At 37.8% G+C, this 19,089-nt stretch overlaps 1 protein-coding gene across 1 annotated transcript in view; it reads left to right on the top strand.

The window, feature by feature from the left end:
- Positions 1-9,388: 9,388 nt before the first annotated feature.
- The window catches only part of LOC127872808 (uncharacterized), a 146,955-nt gene continuing 137,254 nt past the window's right edge, over positions 9,389-19,089 (top strand). Inside the window, exons 1-2 of the mRNA XM_052416224.1 lie at positions 9,389-9,552; positions 17,244-17,596. Of these exons, the coding sequence (XP_052272184.1) occupies positions 9,413-9,552; positions 17,244-17,596 (493 nt within the window). The 5' untranslated portion in view covers positions 9,389-9,412. The remainder of the gene's footprint in view (positions 9,553-17,243; positions 17,597-19,089) is intronic.

The raw sequence follows: 19,089 nt of genomic DNA, 5'->3' as shown, positions 1-19,089 counted from the left end.
TACCCTATGAACACTTACCACGGACCTTATGAACATTGACATAGGACCAAAATGAACAATTACTATGGACCTTATGAACACTGACATATGACCATATGAACACTTACCATGGACCTTATGAACACTGACAAAAGACCCTATGAATACTTACCATGAACCTTATGAACACTGATATAGGACCCAATGAACACCGACAAAAGACCAAATGTACACCAACATGGGACCCACTTAACACTGACCTAGGACCCAACAAACGCTGACCTTCCAACCAATGAACTCTTACATAGCACCCGATGAACACTTACATAGGCGCCAATGAACACTGATGTAGGATCAAATGAACACTGTTAAAAAACCCAATGCACACCAACATGGGACCCACAAAACACTGACCTAGGACCCAATGAACACTGACCTTGCAATCAATAAACTCTGACATAGAACCCACTGAACACTGCCATGGGCCCCAATGAACACTGATATAGGATCAAATGAACACTGTTAAAAGACCCAATGTACACCAACATAGGACCCACAAAACCCTGACCTAGGACCCAATTAACACTGACCTTGCAATCAATAAACTCTGACATAGGACCCACTGAACACTGCCATGGGCCCCAATGAACACTGATATAGGATCCAATGAAAACTGACCTAGGACCCAATGAACACTGACATAAGACCAACTGACAAGTACATAGGACCCAATGAACACTGACATAGGACCCAATGAACATTTACTTTGGACCTCATGAACACTGACATAGTGTAATTACTCTAAACTCGTTGGTTGGTAACTCACAACTGACTTTATTCATAGATTCACATAAATATAAATCTCAATACAAGTAATTCATGACTGCAAGCTTTAACAAGACAATACGAGTTGTGTCCCTTACATTACAATACATGACATCCCGTTTTCTTTCTTTCATTTTCAATATAAACACGATACATCAACTACTCTATCGTTACATGTGCAAATAGGTTTATGAAAGAAAGAAAATAACATAAACTGTCGTTACACATTGTAACCTTCTCTTTTATAAAATCATAGTGGGAATTTTTAGTTAAAACCTCTGAGTTTTAAATTGTATTGAAAATAGAACATTCCATATGGACAAAATTCACTTTAATTAATGTAGAACTTCTTTTAAATTAAATATTGAATTGAAATTCATAAAATCAAATAAACAATATAACAACATGTAAGACAAAATTATTCACTAAAATACATATTCGCTAAGTTTCCACAAAATTGTAGCTGTTATCTCTTAAGGCTTGGTACAGGACAAAATGTTTTTATGACAAATGCAAGATACACTAAATGTCGGGTTTCAGCTAGGAGATGATAAAAAAACTGTGACCGAAAACAAGCTAGAAAGTAGATACACCTAAAAACAATGAAGTATTGGATTTCCGTGAGAAGAGAATTTCATTGGGTGCTGGACGTTTCGTGCCACTACCAGTTCGTGCCACTGATATTTGTGTAGAAGGGCATTGGACGTTTCGTCCCACTGATAATATATAGGCGGACAGGTGTGAATAATACCGTATAGGTGTGAAATCACACTTTCGCACCTTTGATTGTAACATCTGTTCAATGTTCAAACATTGTTTTATTTCAAGATTGTTTAAGAGTCAATTTAAATGCTTCATATAATACATTAACAATACATTACATAAATATATTAAAACATCTGAAGTGAATGCATACATACATTTAAAAAAAATGGCAGAGATTACATAAATATATACAAACATTTGCAATAAATTGGCATTAACAACATCAGAAGTGAATGCATGCATACATTTTAACAATATCTAGATTGATTACATAAATATATTCAAACATTGTTTTAATACAAATATACGAAAGTGCACAAATATAGAAACACAAATTCAACAGCATACTATCCTATCATACACATACACAAATCATATATACAATGTATTGCATTTCAGAAGTACTCATCATGGATGTCATCCTGGGTTGTGCTCGGTCCCAGCCCGATGATATGGCTGCACGCTCTCAGCAGTTGAGTAGTTGTCATGTCATCGTCTTCGTACTTCTCCCAGATCTCAAAGAGCCGCCCGTGCACTTCTTTGAAGATTTTCCGGTGTACCCGAGTCAGGGCGTGCTCCGACACAAGGCGGATTGTCAGGTCCACTGTTTCTTTCTCACGGCGCAACACAGGGACGAGCACGTAACACTCAAAGTCGGGACGCCCTGCTCGACCGTTGATTCTGCGATGCCATCCTGGAAAATAAAAATATGTTGTGAACTATGATGTATATTAGTTTGTATATAATAATATTTAAATTATAACTATCCAATGAAAATATGATATATTAGTTTTTATAAGATACTATTTAAATTATAACTTTCAATCGAAAATAATATATTGCTTTATTATTCTATATATGAAAAAAAATACCCTCAACGTCGTTGTTCGTTCGTACCGTCTGGCGGTTTTATATACTGTGTGTTCAACTTACTTTATTTACTCTTTCAGTGAATTACACAGTTTGTATCATAATTATAGCGGTGAGTTGTTTACTAATAGGTTACTAATTGGCCATTAAAGGCCCGTGTCGGTAAATTAAAGGCCCGATTCGGTAATTAATTGTTTGCTAATTACGTAAAGACACATACAGCTAATTAAAAGTTTGTGAGTCGATAGTAAAGCCTAAGCTTTTCTTAAAAGAAAAAGACCTTGTATTATTGTTCATTCATGTTATATATTATTATTAATGTATATAATACATACAATTGAAGCATAGAAAATAACAGCATTTCATGTTTTATATTTATTAAACATAATGAACTATGCAAAATTTTATTATTACAAGCACATACACATGATTCATAAAAAATGAAACACTTTATGTTTATCGCATATATTACACTATTTACAAATATTAGTATACTAACGATAAATCATTTTATTTGTTTGTTATTTATAATTATAATTGTCAAAATTGTTGTAATTTTCTACATTTATATACACCCCAATATCATTCACACCTATACGGCATTATTCACACCTATCCGCCTAAATATTATCAGTGGGACGAAACGTCTACCCCTTTTCAACACAAATATCAGTGGCACGAAACGTCCATAAACCATTTCATTAACATTTTGTTGTAAGGAGAAAAAAACAACTGAATCTTTAAACATTAACCAAGATTTTGATATGATAAAAAAAGTGTACAAACAACATCAAAACGAGTAATTACTTTGATATAACATTTTATATTTCCCGATAAAATGCTAATAATACAATAATATATAATGTTATATAATATATAATAATACAACACAGACTTTTTGTGTTATTTCTTCACACCAGTTATTATGTAACGGGATACTTATTGCCATGCCACACTTTAGCACACATAATCTTTGAGATAACTTGATATTTTCACTGCTCGTCCTGAACGCGTACGGATTTGTTCTGTCGCCTTGTTTCGCTGCTGTGATAAATGGCGTTGCACCAGTAGCTGCTCTCTTGGCAACTCTCTGTTGTTTGTTGTCAATTTCCGGCCGTTCCTTGCCAAATCTCTGTTGCTCAATGACAATTTTCTATCGTTCTGTTGCAAATCTCTGGAAACCATTGGTAGTTTTGGTATTGTTTCATCGTGTGTTTCAATGAAATGTGGGGACTCTTTGGTTTTCATGAGCATAGACGTGTTACGCCGATACTCACGTCCACTTTCGCAAGCCTTAACGATGTGCAGACGAGCATATGGCGATTTTCGCACATATTCTACAGGTCTACATCCTGTTGGTGAGTTGATTCGAACCGCATCATTTGGCTTCAGGTCTTCTTTTACCTTTGCGTGTCTGTCGTAGTGTAGCAAATGTGCCTGCCTTCGATCAGTTTGTTAATAATAGAAGAGTGTAACCATTGCTCTATACGGCATCGTCCTCTTACAGTTATTCGGATAAAATAGATCGGACGCTAGCATTTTCAATTTTCATAAAACATATGTTTTTATTTTGAAATTAATAAAACAATTTGCAGTAATGCCTTACAATATAACTTTTTACTGCATGACTATAATGGGAAACTCACTAATGAGAATTGAATATTGTTAAATAGTATCTCATTGCTGTTTCATAAGGCTGAACAAAGACCTATAGAATACATGTATTCTATAGGTCTTTGGGCTGAAGTTAACTAGTTTTTACCCATTTTGTAGAATAGTTTCGTCTAGGTTATCACGTGACTTGTCTGTATATAAGCAGTGGCTTCTCTGCATTAGGATGATTCTCGGTCAGCAGCTGGAGCGTGCGCGTCGCGACCGAGGCGAGAGTCACCCGCAGAAGATCTTCTCACCTGTACATATTTCCTTATAGAGGGAACTTCTGCGGGCGGCTCTGCTAATCCAGCTGAGTTCGCCACCCTCGAGCCGGACGTCTTCTATACTGCTATGTTCGCTGTCTCCCCGAAGATGCAGCGGTCTAGTCAACCGCTGTTAATCGACGGGGGTTCGCTGTCTCCAGGATCTTGAAGACCCGGGGCCCGAGCCACTCTGTATGCAAGGGTCAAGGGGGTAGTGTGGCTTTCACACTATACCTTCCAAGAGAGAAACGGGAGAGAGCGGGACAGCGAGCTTACAAGTGTGGAGGACATACGGGGCGGACTTGGTTATGGTATCAGAAACATCGATGGGGTGGCCCTAGAGAGTGGACCCGGGGTGGCGGTACTCAGTGCGCTCAACGCACTGGGGAACCCGTCTCGGGGTTGAAGACGACGGCCGGTGACGACGAGAGTGGCCATAAAGGCAGAGCTGCTTGCTGCACTCCCTCGGCGGAGCTGCGTCCAGACAAGAATTAATCTGGAGATTGTCTCCCCTGAAAGATCACAGGGGCAGGTCGATACCTAATGTAGTCGTGAAGACGCGGAAAAGACCTGTAAATAAACTACAACAACACACATGAGGATGATTCGCAGGTCGGATCTCAAAGACCTCGTGAAGAGGCCGGTAGGACCTGTAAATAAACTCTGATTAAAAAAAAATTAGGATGATTTCGATTTAGGCAACAGGCTTGGCTTAACTGGTTCTTGTACTGTTTCGTTTTATGCGGACATGCAGGGTATACACTGTTTGCATTTGTCGTCTATGAGTTTGTCCATGAATGGGAACCAACAGGTTTCACGCAGCAATGATTTACAACGGACTAGACCCTGGTGACCCTCGTGTGCCAGGTTAATGGCCTTATGCTGCAATGATTCTGGGATATATAATCTGGTTCCACGCAATAAAATATGTCCATCTGAGAGTGATACCACGGTCAGTTCTTCGCGAACGTTTAGATAACGGCGATAGCTGTCTGTCTGCGAGCAATTTTGTTTTTCCCAAGTGTTGTTTTTAACAGCTTGAATTACACACTGAATCACACAGTCTGTCTGGGTGGCACGCGCGACCTCTGAGAGGGTTAACGATTTTGGCACTGAATTGCTCGCGAGGAAATTACCGTATTCTTCTGCTAGGTTGTCTGCTTTGAATTTTTGAATCGGATGTCTGGAGTAGCAGTCGGCGATCATTTGGTTCCCAGCACGGTACTTCACTTTGAAATTGTATGTGGTCAATCTTAAGCGCCATCGTTCAAGACGGGCTGACTGGATCTGCTTTGTGTTGTTAAAAATGGACTCCAGACACCGATGATCGCTGATCAAGGTAAATGCTTTGCCAAACAAGTATAAATGGAAATGTTGGCATCCCCAAACACAGGCGAGAGCTTCTCGTTCTGTTTGACTGTAGCGCTGTTCGACTGGGGTGAGTGACCTACTTCCGTATGCAATTATCTTACTGTCCTGAATAAGTATTCCAGAAACACCGACAGGACTAGTGCCTACCCATAATTCTGTGTCCTTAGAAGGATCGAAGTATGTCATCACTTGATCACTTGAAAGTGCGTTTTGGAGCTGTCTGAACGCGGTCTCTTGCTTATTTGTCCACTCAAACGCGACCTTATCTTGAGTGAGGCGTCTTAACGGTTCGGATATTGTTGAGTAATTGCGGATAAATCGCGAAACATAGTTTGTCATGCCGAGAAACGACCTGATTTCTGCTTGATTTTTCGGCCTGTTAATGTTCTGGATTGCCGCGACTTTTTCTGGATCTGGAGAGATTCCAGAGTCGGAAAATATGTATCCGTAAAATTTGAGTTTTGATTGTCCGAATTCACACTTTCGTCTATTAAGGGTGAGACCCTTCTTCTGCAACCTTTGCAGAAGCGCTTCCAGATTTGTGTCGTGTTCTTGTCGTGTTTGCCGTGCACGATTATGTCGTCACTGATATTTAACGTTTTCTTCAAACCTTGAAGAGCCTGTCGGATTTCGTTCTGAAATATTTCTGGCGCAACGCTTACTCCAAAGTTGAGACGTTTGCAGCGCCGTAGGCCTACATGGCACGCAAACACTGTCATATTTCTTGATTCTTCGGAGAGTTCCAGCTGGTGGAACCCCTTGTACAGATCCCCTTTAGAGAACACCGTTGAGCCGTTTAATTCTGATACTATGTCGTCGATAGTTGGCGTCACATGACGTTCTCGTTTTAGTGCAAGATTGGCTTTGCGCATGTCGACACATAGACGGATTTCCTTTGGTGCATTCGGCTTTGGAGCTACCACTAGGTTTGACACCCACGGCGTTGGTCCGTCGACTTTCTCGATGACGTCTAGCTCCTCTAACCGATCGAGCTCTTGTTCGACTTGCTCACGAACGTGGAACGGGGTCCGTATAGCCAGCTGGCTTGACGGCACAACATTTTCGTCGATATGGAATTTTATTTGTTTGTCGTTCAATTTTCCGAGACCTGTGAATACGGATTTGTATTTGTCACAGAGTTCCGCGTAGTCACAATCTTTTACCGAATTAATGACCGGAACTATACCGAGTTCGACAGCTGTTTCATAGCTTATTTAAGTTTCTGACGTGTCTTTTATGGTATGGAACACCGCTGTCGCGAATTTCTTGTCTGACTCGATGGTGAGTGTGTATGTGTTCTGAACCGGCAGAGATATATTTTGACCGAACGCGTATGCTTTTATTTGAGCTTTTCGGGGTTTCGGACGCGGCGTCATTTTTGACAGACTTGACTCGGACACCACATTGATGCTACTTCCGGTATCTACCAGTACACTTGTTTGAACACCTTGTATTGTAAGTTTTATGAGTGGTACCTTTTTATTGCTGATAGCGTTTACAGATAATCCGTATAGGTATTCCTCTTCCGAGTTCGAGTCTCGGCCCAGGAACTCGAAATCCAGCTCTGCATTAATCTCTCGCACTTGTCGTTGGCCTGATTGTAGCCTTTTTCTGCACACTGCAATGAAGTTGTTATCCTTGTGACCGTAGTTACACTTAGATGCAATTGCCGGGCAGCGACCGTTCTGGTTTGGATACGGTCCACCACAATTTCTCCAAGACGATGCCCTACTTTTCTGACTTGAGTTTTCTTGGGGATGTGGTTTTTTTTGTTGTATGTGTATTTCGCTCAGACGAATTCGGCTTTGCCGTCGTCGTTGGTCGTTGGTCGTCTGTGAATTTTATCTACATGCTCATGTGATCCATGCTGATCGCGAGACATACTTTCTGCTTGGGCTTTGGCTAAATCCATCGTTCTTGCAATTTTCAACAGATCGGACAAAGGCTTGTGGGAAGACTCGAGACATTTGATTCTCAGTTTCTTTGACAATACACCTTGTAAATTGGCTTTTTATACACATCGTTGTTAGCGAAGGCACAGTTCATTGCTTTTTGATGGAGACGTGTCGTGAATTGATCTAACGATTCACCTTGCTGCTGCTTCAGGTTTCGAAATTCAAATTTTTCGAATTCCGTGTTTGTATTTGACAAAAATGTCGTTTTAGCGCCGCTTTCGTCTCATCGTAATTTGAATCGTTGCCTTCTAAATCCAAAGTTTCGTAAATGTCATACACCTCGTCACCTGTATAATGTAGTAATAACGTCTTCCTTCGCTTTTTTGAATCGATGCTCAATCCAACGAACAAGTTTTCTTATTTGTTAACTTATTTGTCCCATCGTATTCCAACGGAATGGCTGTCAGTAGACACTGAAAATCTATCAAAACTCGGAAGAGCCATGTTAACACATTAATCCTCGTCGCCAATGTAATGTTTCAGACCCATATAGGGAGGGTTAAGATATAGACGGAGTTTGTTTATATATTTATTAACACACACACACACACTCAGAAAATCGTACATACAGTCTAGCGTTATACTAGAGCATGTTCAGGTTACAGTATACTAAATAATCGTTTCATGTAGGGCTGTACTCTCTAAAAAATATCATATTTGACTCGAAGGCATGTTTTACACTTTAAACTATTGTTCGGGTTTTATCTTTCGGAGCTAATGGTAGGGCATAAATATGTGTTCATGACCGAATCCCTGAAATATGCTAAACTTGGAGACTAAAGTAAAGCCTTGCACTGAAAAAGGTTACATTCCACTAAGAAACGGCCGAAAAAAAAGTTGCAAAAACAGTCGATTTTGATTCGTGTCAAGTTCTTTCTTGGTTTGAACATGACCTATCTTTTTTATTGCATAAATCGATTCCGCTTAGAATGGCCTTTAAGAAAATGTATGGTTATGGGGGTCTCTATGTGCAAAATGTTGCATTTATTTTCGCTCAAAGTTGTCGCTTTTACATTGAATTATATAGGGAAACTATTTAGTATATTCGTACCTTCACGAGCGAATCCCGGCCAGGCGCCACACACGCTGCGTCTGCAACGCTGGATGCTGATTGGTGTAGGGCGGGGTTAACCGAAGGTAAGCATAATTATGACTGACGGCTGGACATTACAAGCCCTCATAATAACTTTGCAAACAGCATCGTTGTCTGATTGAGCTCGTTTATCTTATTTATTCTTTAATCACGCCAAACTGTCATGCCGTATTTCTTATTAATAAATCTGTGACCAGACAATGAAGCATGCCGGCATAATTAATTTTCGACATTTTACGCGTTTTCAAAACATGACTTACACAACGGCATTCATTTATTCTTTCATACAATATGTCTCATTAAAAAATCTTTGAACAGAAAATGGAAGCATGCCATCAAATTTAACGTTTAACAATTCGCACGTTTTCAAAACAAGACGGACTAAATGGCGCTTATTTATTCAATGAAAAAAATGAAGCATACAACTACATTTCCTATATAATAATTACGAATCTAATACATCAAACTTTACAAATATTTAATGAAAAAATATTTCTTTTGGTTTGGGCGAGTTGTCCAATATATTTGGGGCGTGTTGAATATATCTTTTGGGGCGAGTTGGTTTTAGGGCGAGAGTTCTGGTGCCCGTTTTACCATAGGACGACAGCGCTGAATCTACTCGCCTGTTTATTTTCAAGATGTCGGCGCTCATGCGTTGTTCACGTTTGTCGCAAGTTTTGACAACTTTGCGTTCATCAGGAAGATGTTTAAGTATACAATGGCAGCGAATACAAGACAAACAACACGTAAAAAATCATGTGTCTGAAAAACAGCACTTGTAAGTATTGCAGTTGAAGAAAAATACCGTTAAACTGCCAAGGTCGAAGCATTGCAATGCGTTTCCGCGAATCTTACGCAATTTGTAAACAAAAACAAATTCGGCAAAGTGCAATTTTTAAAATGTGTTTTTCATGCCACAACTTTTTTTGTCGATTCAGCATTAGCAAACTGTAATGTTTGACTAGAAACTTAAACTCAGTTTTGGCTTCCATCACAAGTTATTTTGCATTAACTTCTTCATTTCTTCATCGATTCACTTCCAAATGTAGTTCTGGCTACCATAACTTTAAATGTCGCTTTTTATGATTTTTGACTGGCCGACTTTATAGTTATGGACCAACCCCATAAGAAAAGTCAACCAGAAATTCCTGAAAAGTTGACAGTTAACAAAGACCTGTCCAAAACAGCTTTTAAATGCAGTTATTGGCCCAAATCAACCACTTGATCGGAAAGATTGATATTTTTCACATTTAACTGATATATTCTTTCACAAAATACTATCTTAAACATTTAAAATTTATCTATTCTGCTTTTACATATCGAGAAAAACAGCGATGTGACAGACTTACTTGAAATGCGAATCTCCCGAGATTTCACTGTCATAATATGACGTTATTTCTATTTTTAGTAACATACCATGTGCTAAAGAGTTTTCAAATTCAAAATGACATTTCCCGGTATTTTAAATTATTCTGGCTTGTTTTGTAAACAAATTGTAGTGTAAATACAAACTCAAAGTAAATATTATTTAAAACTACCTGATTCACACTGAAATCAGTCTTATAATCCACCAGACGTAAGTTGTTTATCACAAATAATAGATTTCAGAAAACGAAAGTAAAGTTTACAATTTCAGGAAAAAATGTCAAGATCGATCCGAAAGTATCCAAATGAAAACTCGTCACGTGACAAAGCGACAATGGCGTCAAATTGTGAATTTCAGACTGATGAGAGTTATTTTCATATATTGTAAGATGCATTTGAAAATTTGAACATTAAAATAATCCCAGATGCAGTAATTTATATTCATTCACCAATATATGTAGAAATGTATCCAAGAAAATGAGCTTTCTTTGATTTATAGCGTGACATAAATATGTTATGACTCTGGTTGACTTTCGATACGGGGTTGGCTTCAGCGTACAAGTCTGTCAATACTATATAAACTGTACGCTGAAGTTTCTTTAGCTATTCCAAATGATACTGAACATCTCTTATGACAATACGGTCAATCTCAACTATGCATGGCCCCATTACCAACACTCAGGCGCCCCGCCCACATCGGCCACACCCACCCAAAATTGCCTTCAGGGTTTTTTTTTACTAAGAAAGTGACGCCGATATTCGGCGTCTTCCCCTACCAGAATTTTTCCCCTCAAAATACAATTTCCCCACCAAAAATATCATTTTTCACCAAAATATAATATTTTCTCTCAAAGAAATGTTTATTTTTCCTTTGGGCATTCGACAATTATCCAAATTGCATCAAGTACAACGACCTCGCGCTCTCTCTCTCCAGACGAACACAAAAAATCTGGGAATTTCAGTTATTCTAAATATAGCTCTTATATTACGTCATGTAAACTGGGCAACTAATCGTAATAATCATGTGACTATTTTACTGGATACCGGTCTTGCGCGAAAAGCGTGTTTCGTCAATTAATTACCGGAAACCAGTCGAATTTTCATCCGGGCTATATGCAAGCCAAGATATAAACGTGAAAACAGAAAAAAATGTCTCACAATTGGCACTCTTACACAAACAAAAAAAACATTCGGACTCGGAAGATACTGAACGCATCGAGGCATTTTTTAAGAAAGAATCATCGAAAACCGTTATAACCCAGCAGGATTCTGAGGTAATCAACATCGAACATTGTGAAAGTGAAAGTAGACAATCGGCAGCTGCCGATCCTTTCCCTTCCAATACTGTAGCAGATCAAGATCGTCAAGCCATTCGTCATGAAATTGAAATCACAAACTTGACATCGTCCCCCGGCCCCAGTACAGAAATATAGCTGAAAACATTTCCCATTATTAGATCTACACCTGCAGCTTTATTAAGGACTTTGACTTTAATACGTGTTAAATGTGTTTAAGAACAAAAAAGGACAGAGACAAGCCTCTTTTGATGAGTTATAGACATTGAAATGAACAGTTTTTTTTTTTCCCCTAATATGTCTCTTTCGCACTCTTTTTTCCCCTTTCACCCAGCGTCCAGCGTCTTCCCCTTTCTCTAAAAAAAACCCCTGGCCTTTTACTATAACTTCTTCATTTCTACACCGATTAATTTCTAATTGATACTGAACTTCTCTTATGACAATACGGTCAATCTCATCTATGAATGTCAGTTATTTTTTTCACCCAATTGGGAACGGGTCCGGTACCCTTGCCATTGGTAATTTTTCACTTCATGAAATCACCAAATTGGGAAAAAAACGAGTCGCGAAATCTTCAAATTGGGATAAAATCAAGTTGTGAATTGTAACAATTGGAGAATGGTATTAATAGACTTTGTTTAACTTTTGTCAGCTTTAAATGACACAGGAAAGCAACATTCACTTTCATTCACAGTCTTTCACAAACAACAACATGCTATCAGAACACAGATTGCTACAGAGTTCTCTGTTTTTATCGCCTTTAAATATATCAAGAATGGTGTCTTTCTGGGCTGATGAGAGTCCAAAAACCCGCAGGCTGCATAGCCTTATCTGAGCACTAAGTGCTTATTTTTGTTGCAGTGTACCGCGGGGAATGGGTGGACGAAACAGATGCCGAACTTTTTATGATATTTAAAACATTTAAGTATTAAAAATATTTACCGGTAGCACCTTTTCATCACATATTTATCATCATTATATTAGCATCATTCCTATGATTGTTTTTGTAACAAAACACAACCTTAATGCATGGGGCATCTAGTACATCTATAACTGTTTATCTGAATACTATACATGTCTGAAATATGTATGAAAGTTGCCTTACCTGTTTAAATTTAATAATCCAAAATTTCCTTGTTATTTGGTTTTAAAAACCTTATCAAACGTTTGTTGAATCCAGTTAATGCTTTCTCCATAATTGAATCACCATTACTTGTAATTTGAATCGCCAGCTTTGAATTGAACACGGGTTGAATGTTACACTTACAATACGTCCGCCATTTGCAATGTTTAAGGTCATGACGTAGCAATTTAATACTACTCGGATAATTTATATCTAATCAAGGAAATGTGTTTTCTCAATGTCTATTATGTAGTTTTAGGACTTGTGAGTAAAAAAATGATAACATACACGTTTTTAATGTGTGAATGTAACGTTAAATGTTTAAACCAGTCATTGATTAAGAAGTCAAATCGGCCGAAACTTAAAACGGTCTCGAAATACGTAAAGTTGGCGTTTTCGGGGATTGTTTACTCAATTTTGAAATTGGGACGGGTCCGTAGGTCATTGGAAACAGGTCCGTTTACCGGACATGTCCAAAGAAGGAAAAAAACACTGTATGTTCCCATTGCAAACCTTGGTGCGCCCCTTGGTCAAACATGCGGCGTGGGGATACGCGTCGGCCTCTGCTGCGCCATTTCTAGTTGTTTATCAAAAAGCAAAAATGTTTTACACTATTTGGCCACGATTTAGATCGCAAATGTATTGATTAAAATAATGACATTCAAAACAATGTATTACCGGTAATTATGGACCAAATCGGCAGAGTTGTATTCACAAATGCTAATCTCTTTTGTCCAAACACCGCAGACAGCAGTCACAATAGTTCAGTAAACGTGCTATGTGTAGTTTCATAACGCCCAACCCTTAATCCAGTTCCCTCCAGATGTTCTCTTGAATCAGTATACAGTACAATTACTGTTTCAATTATTATTCAACTAAAAGACCGTAATGCGAAATGATTAAGATACAGCGTGTTTGATTTGAAATTAATTTAGAGGAAATATCAAATTATTTGTGATATAATTGTGTTAAAAAATACCAAAGAAACTTTTAACCGAAATCAACAGAATTCAATGTTCCCTGCGCTACAAAGTTTATATAAAAAAATCAATACATGCACACTTTTCATACGTATACCTTGACCTTGTCAGTCTTCACGCTAAATATTTAAGACCAATAGCCCTTCGGGCTTATCAGATAAAAAAAATAATAGCCCGAATACATTTTCAATAGCCCGAAAAGGTTAACATAAAAGTTATTACTTTTTTGGCCAGGAACAAAAAAATCCTTTTCCAATCAGAAACAACTACTTCTAATGAGTACAACATGTATTATTCATGTTTGATAACAACAGCAAAGGCATGCTCCGCGGACATCTCCATATCTCAGTGTTTCAGATTGCATCATTGGTCACAATTTCCTCCAGACAGGTGTCCTAAATGGTCATTTTTTTCAGGACATTTGTCCTTAATCATAAAAAAAAAATTCAGAGAGTTTTGTAACCGCCCCAAGCCCTAACTAATTGTACTTTTTTAGTCTTTCTAGTTGCAATTTCTGGTGAATACAATGTCAAATTTTATATATCATACCATTCGTATCACCGCATGTGTATTCGTCATACTATAGAAATGTTCATAAAGAACGTTGAAAATTAAAGTCGACAAAAATACTGTATCCGAACACGACAGTCCGAAAAAATGTATGTGTTTTGCACATAAAATAAAATGTGCATATCGTTAGATTCCAGAAAATGAAAACCATTTACCTAGCAAATACGTAATAAATATATGATTTTGTTAACATATTGCTATATGAAACTGCAGTGCTTTATTTTGCTAATCGATCAATTTTTCATTTGCAACTTTTCGCTGACTTGTACGATTTTCGGAAAGTAGCAAAGATGTTTTGTCAGTTACCGATCATGTCGCGCTATCCGCTAACCTATCAAAAACTGCCAATAAAATCGTCCATCTCCGGAGTCTATGTAAGAGTGGAACACAGACGTGTTGATTGGCTAACGACTTGTACCGACTTCTTCCATTGATTATATATTTAACACAAAGTGGCTGACCGGTGTTGATGTATTTTTTTCACTTTGTTGACAATTTTACGCTCAAATATTTAATCGACCGATCGGGCAATTTAAAATGCATTTATTATCGACCGATCGTCCCAAGAATCGACTCAGGCTTCGGGCTTGTAGTCTAATTCGAAGACTGCCTTGTACATTGCCGCATGATTTTCGCGCTCTTTCGTCTGGAAATATACATGATGACTGTATTGGAAGAATTTGTTAATGTTGTGTTAACATACAAAAAATGGAAGTGTGTTTCGGATTACAAATTATTATTCTCATTTGGGAATATTTAACGGAACATTTATACTTATGTTATATTTGTTATGAATTAAATATTGATTTGTTAAAACGCTTAACGTGTCGAAAAAATGTTTTGAATATAATGCATTAAAAGCACAATTTCCAGGAGGCTATTTTCAGTCTCTGATGAGCTTTTGTGATCGCCTTTTGTCCGTCGTGCGTTGTGTGATGTCAACATTTGCCTTGTTTGCTCTCTAGAGGCCACATTTATTGTCCAATCTTCATGAAATTTGGTCAGAAGATTGGTTTCCATGATATCTTGGATGAGTTCGAAAATGGTTACGTTTGCAGCGATTTTCCTTGTCCAATTGGGAAAAGTACCCGTACCGGTCCAATTGGGAAAAAATGAGTCGTGAAAACCTCAAAATTGGGAAAAATCGAGTCGTGAAATCCTTAAATTGGGAAAATCGTGTCGTGAAGTTTGGGTCTTATTGAATACATCATACAGTTCATACTTAATTGAACATACCCATTAAAATAATCATTTGCAGGCATGCCTTAATGACCATTAAGTAATAAAGTTGATATAAATAACAAAATATTATAAAGAACACACAACATCAATTTATACTAGTTGTTTTAATCTCTTATTAAGCAATGTCTCTGTCTCTCATTTTTTTGAAAATTTCAACAATCTTTGATGTTTGATCATCTAGTTGCTGGCATCCCTCTCTGCACAGCATCATTAGTGCTGTCAATGTGTCCTGTGATAGACGGTTCCGATTGGTCGTGCAAAGATTGTTCATTAGACTGAACACCCTTTCCACAGAGTCAAGGTTACACACCGACGTAAAACAGTATGCTGGCTGCCTGACAAAAGAACCGGAAACAGTAACGACTCTATTGATTGCACGCGCTGAATAATAAAACCTGAAATTAATCGAGCGCGTGGTTACACACAACTATACAATTTTCTTTGTTCGCTCGCCAAAAGTTGGGTTTTGTTACGAAACTTTCAATCGTTTTGAGAAAAAATTCGGACGCAGATTGGGATTTTTTCAGATGCCGATTGGGAATTTGGGAATTTTCGCTCGATTGGGAAAGTACCGTTTACCGGTACTTTATAAAGAAGGAGGAAAATCGCTGGTTTGCTTGAAAAACATGGCTGCCGAGGGGCGGGGCATTTTTCCTTATATGGCTATAGTAAAATCTTGTTAACACTCTAGAGGCCACATTTATTGTCTGATCTTCATGAAACTTGGTCAGAAGATTCATCCCAATAATATCTTGGACGGGTTTGAAAATGATGCCGGTTGGTTGAAAAACATGGCTGCCAGGGGGCGGGGCATTTTTCCTTAAATGGCTATAGTAAAACCTTGTTAAAACTCTAGAGGCCACATTTATTGTCCAATCTTGATGAAATATGGTCAGAAGATATGTCTTAATGATATCTTGGATGAGTGCGAAAATGGTTACGTTTGCTTGAATAACATGGCCGCCAAGGGGCGGGGCATTTTTCCTTATATGGCTATTGTAAGGCTATAGTAAAATCTTGTTAACATTCTAGAGGCCACATTTATAGTCCGATCTTTATGAAACTCTGTCAGAAGATTCATCCCAATAATATCTTGGACAAGTTCAGTAATGATGCCGGTTGGTTGAAAAACATGGCCATTTCAGGGGCGGGGCTATTTTTCTTATATAGCTATAGTAAAACCTTGTTAACACTCTAGAGGTCACATTTATTTTCAGATCATCATGAAACTTGGTCAGAAGTTTTGTCCCAATGATATCTTGGATGAGTTAAAAAATGGTTTTGGTTGCTTTAAAAACAAGGCCACCAGGGGCGGGGCATTTTTCCTTATATGGCTACATATGGCTATAGTCAAACCTTGTTAACATTCGAGAGGCCACATTTATTGTCCAATCTTCATGAAATTTGGTCAGAAGATTGGTCTCAATGATATCTTGGATGAGTTCGAAAATAATTATGTTTGCTTGAAAAAAATGGCTTCCAAGGGGCAGGGCATTTTTCCTTATATGGCTATAGTAAAATCTTGTTAACACTCTACAGGCCACATTTACTGTCCGACCTTCATGAAACTTGGTCAGAAGATTCATCCCGATAATATCTTGGATGAGTTCAAAAATGATGCCGGTTGGTTGAAAAACATGGCTGCCAGGGGGCGGGGCATTTTTCCTTATATGGCTATTGTTAAACCTTGTTAACACTCAAGAGGCCACATTTATTTTCCGATCTTCTTGAAACTTGGTCAGAAGATTTGTCCCAATAATATCTTGTTATCTCAGGTGAGCAATTTTGGGCCTTTCAGGCCCTCTTGTTTCCATTAAATGGAAGGAAAGGTCCTTTCCTGAAATCAAGAAAATTGAATTGACTGAATTATGTATGATGTTTTTTTCTTTTACAGATTGAAGCCTATAGGTTACCAAATTGTTTCCTTCAGCACTCATGCAACAAAATCAACTGACAAAACTCCAGAACAAGTCACAGAGGATACCGTACAGCAAATTGAAGCATCTAAAACTGATTCAGGAAATGTTGAACAGTCACAAAAAATTATTAGGAAGAGGGACTTGATAAGTTTGAACAAAGTGGAGATTCCACCAAATTTTCCAGCATCTAAATATTGGAAATCTTTTAAATTTGAGGGTGAAGTGGATTGGAAGTTCCTGGAAAATCAGTTGATAATTATGCAGGAAAAAGCAGATTATGTGTCTACGTTTTTCTTTCATAAAGTCATGAGGGCAACTCTGCTTAAAGGTAAGGTCCTCATAACAAGAGCAGGAAAGTACAAACAACAATTAATGACAATTTGCTTTTGGTGTCTTTCAAACTTACCTCCAAAAACATGTCTTGATAGGAAAAGACATGTTTATGGTTGCCTGCCATTTCTGAGTTCCAATTTTGCAGAATTATTAATTGTACTTTTTATGTCCCTGGTAGGGTGGCATATAGCAGTTGAACTGTCAGTCTGTCTGTCTGTCAGTCTGTGTGTCCTTCCGAAAACTTTAACATTGGCCATAACTTTTGCAATATTGAAGATAGCAACTTGATATTGGGCATGCATGCGTATCTCATGAAGCTGCACATTTTTAGTGGTGAAAGGTCAAGGTCATCCTTCAAAGGCAAAGGTCAAAAAACAAAATCCAAGGGAAGTAACGACTGTAAAGGGAGATAATTTCTATTTTATATCATTTCGCAGGTACAGATCAATTTCACAAGGGAAGTAAAAAAATATTAAAGGATATAATAAAAAACAAATTTTGAGGTCAAGGTCATTCTTCAAGGTCAAAAGTCAAAAAATATCAAAGGGAAGTAATAAGCTACAAAAGGGAGATAATTTCTAAACCTGCCAAATGATATATTGATATTTTATTTCAAAGAGGCGCGCAATAGGGGGCATTGTGTTTCTGACGAACACATCTCTTGCAGTGCCTTCCCCAGAAATTTGGTCAGGCGCCCCGGGGCCGACCGGGGGTGGGTTCGGGTTGATTTTTTTTATTTAACGTGTCAATTCACGTTCTGTGGTGCGTTATAACTCAAAGAAAAACAGCGTCAAAAGACGTCATTTCGTGCGCTATGACTCTTCAAAAAAATCCCCCAGTCATTTAAAAATATATTTTTTTTATATTGTTTAATTGTTTTAAAACTTTTCCGCACAGATAGTAAAATCCCGACTCGAACGATTCCCCAATACATTCGTTTCAACCCGACTCTATTACTGTATACTTACTATTTTTCAAGTTTCTATTTATTACCCGATAATCCCGTTTATTCCGTTTTTATCAATCTCTTTCTGGTAAATATTTACGACAAAAGCTTTCAATTATTTCTTTAACACAAACATTGCCATTTTTTAAGTGACTATTTATAGATTTGATGAAATATTGCCTCTGAATATGCGTCAATCACCTGACCTGTTGTGTGCTTGTTAAAACGCTCAATACACGCCATTTGTATGCAATAGACGCGACGTTGTACATGCTGCATAATTTTCGCGCTCTTTTTAATTGAGAAAAAGATTCGACACAAAATAAATTTGCACTGCTAATTTGAAGCAAAAATATTTAACGTTGCGGTTACATTTACATTCGGAAGTGTGTTTCGGATTAAAAACGCGTTAACATCGACTTACGGTAATGGGTTTCGGATTACAAATTTAATTATTCCCATTTGAGATTTCAACAAATATTAACGGTTGCGTTATAAATTCAACGATAATTTGTTTACACACTTTACGAGTCGAATAAATG

This window comes from Dreissena polymorpha, chromosome 3 (genome assembly GCF_020536995.1).
Source record: "Dreissena polymorpha isolate Duluth1 chromosome 3, UMN_Dpol_1.0, whole genome shotgun sequence".
NCBI classification, from domain to species: Eukaryota; Metazoa; Mollusca; class Bivalvia; order Myida; family Dreissenidae; genus Dreissena; species Dreissena polymorpha.
This window is presented reverse-complemented; position numbering and strand designations above follow the sequence as displayed.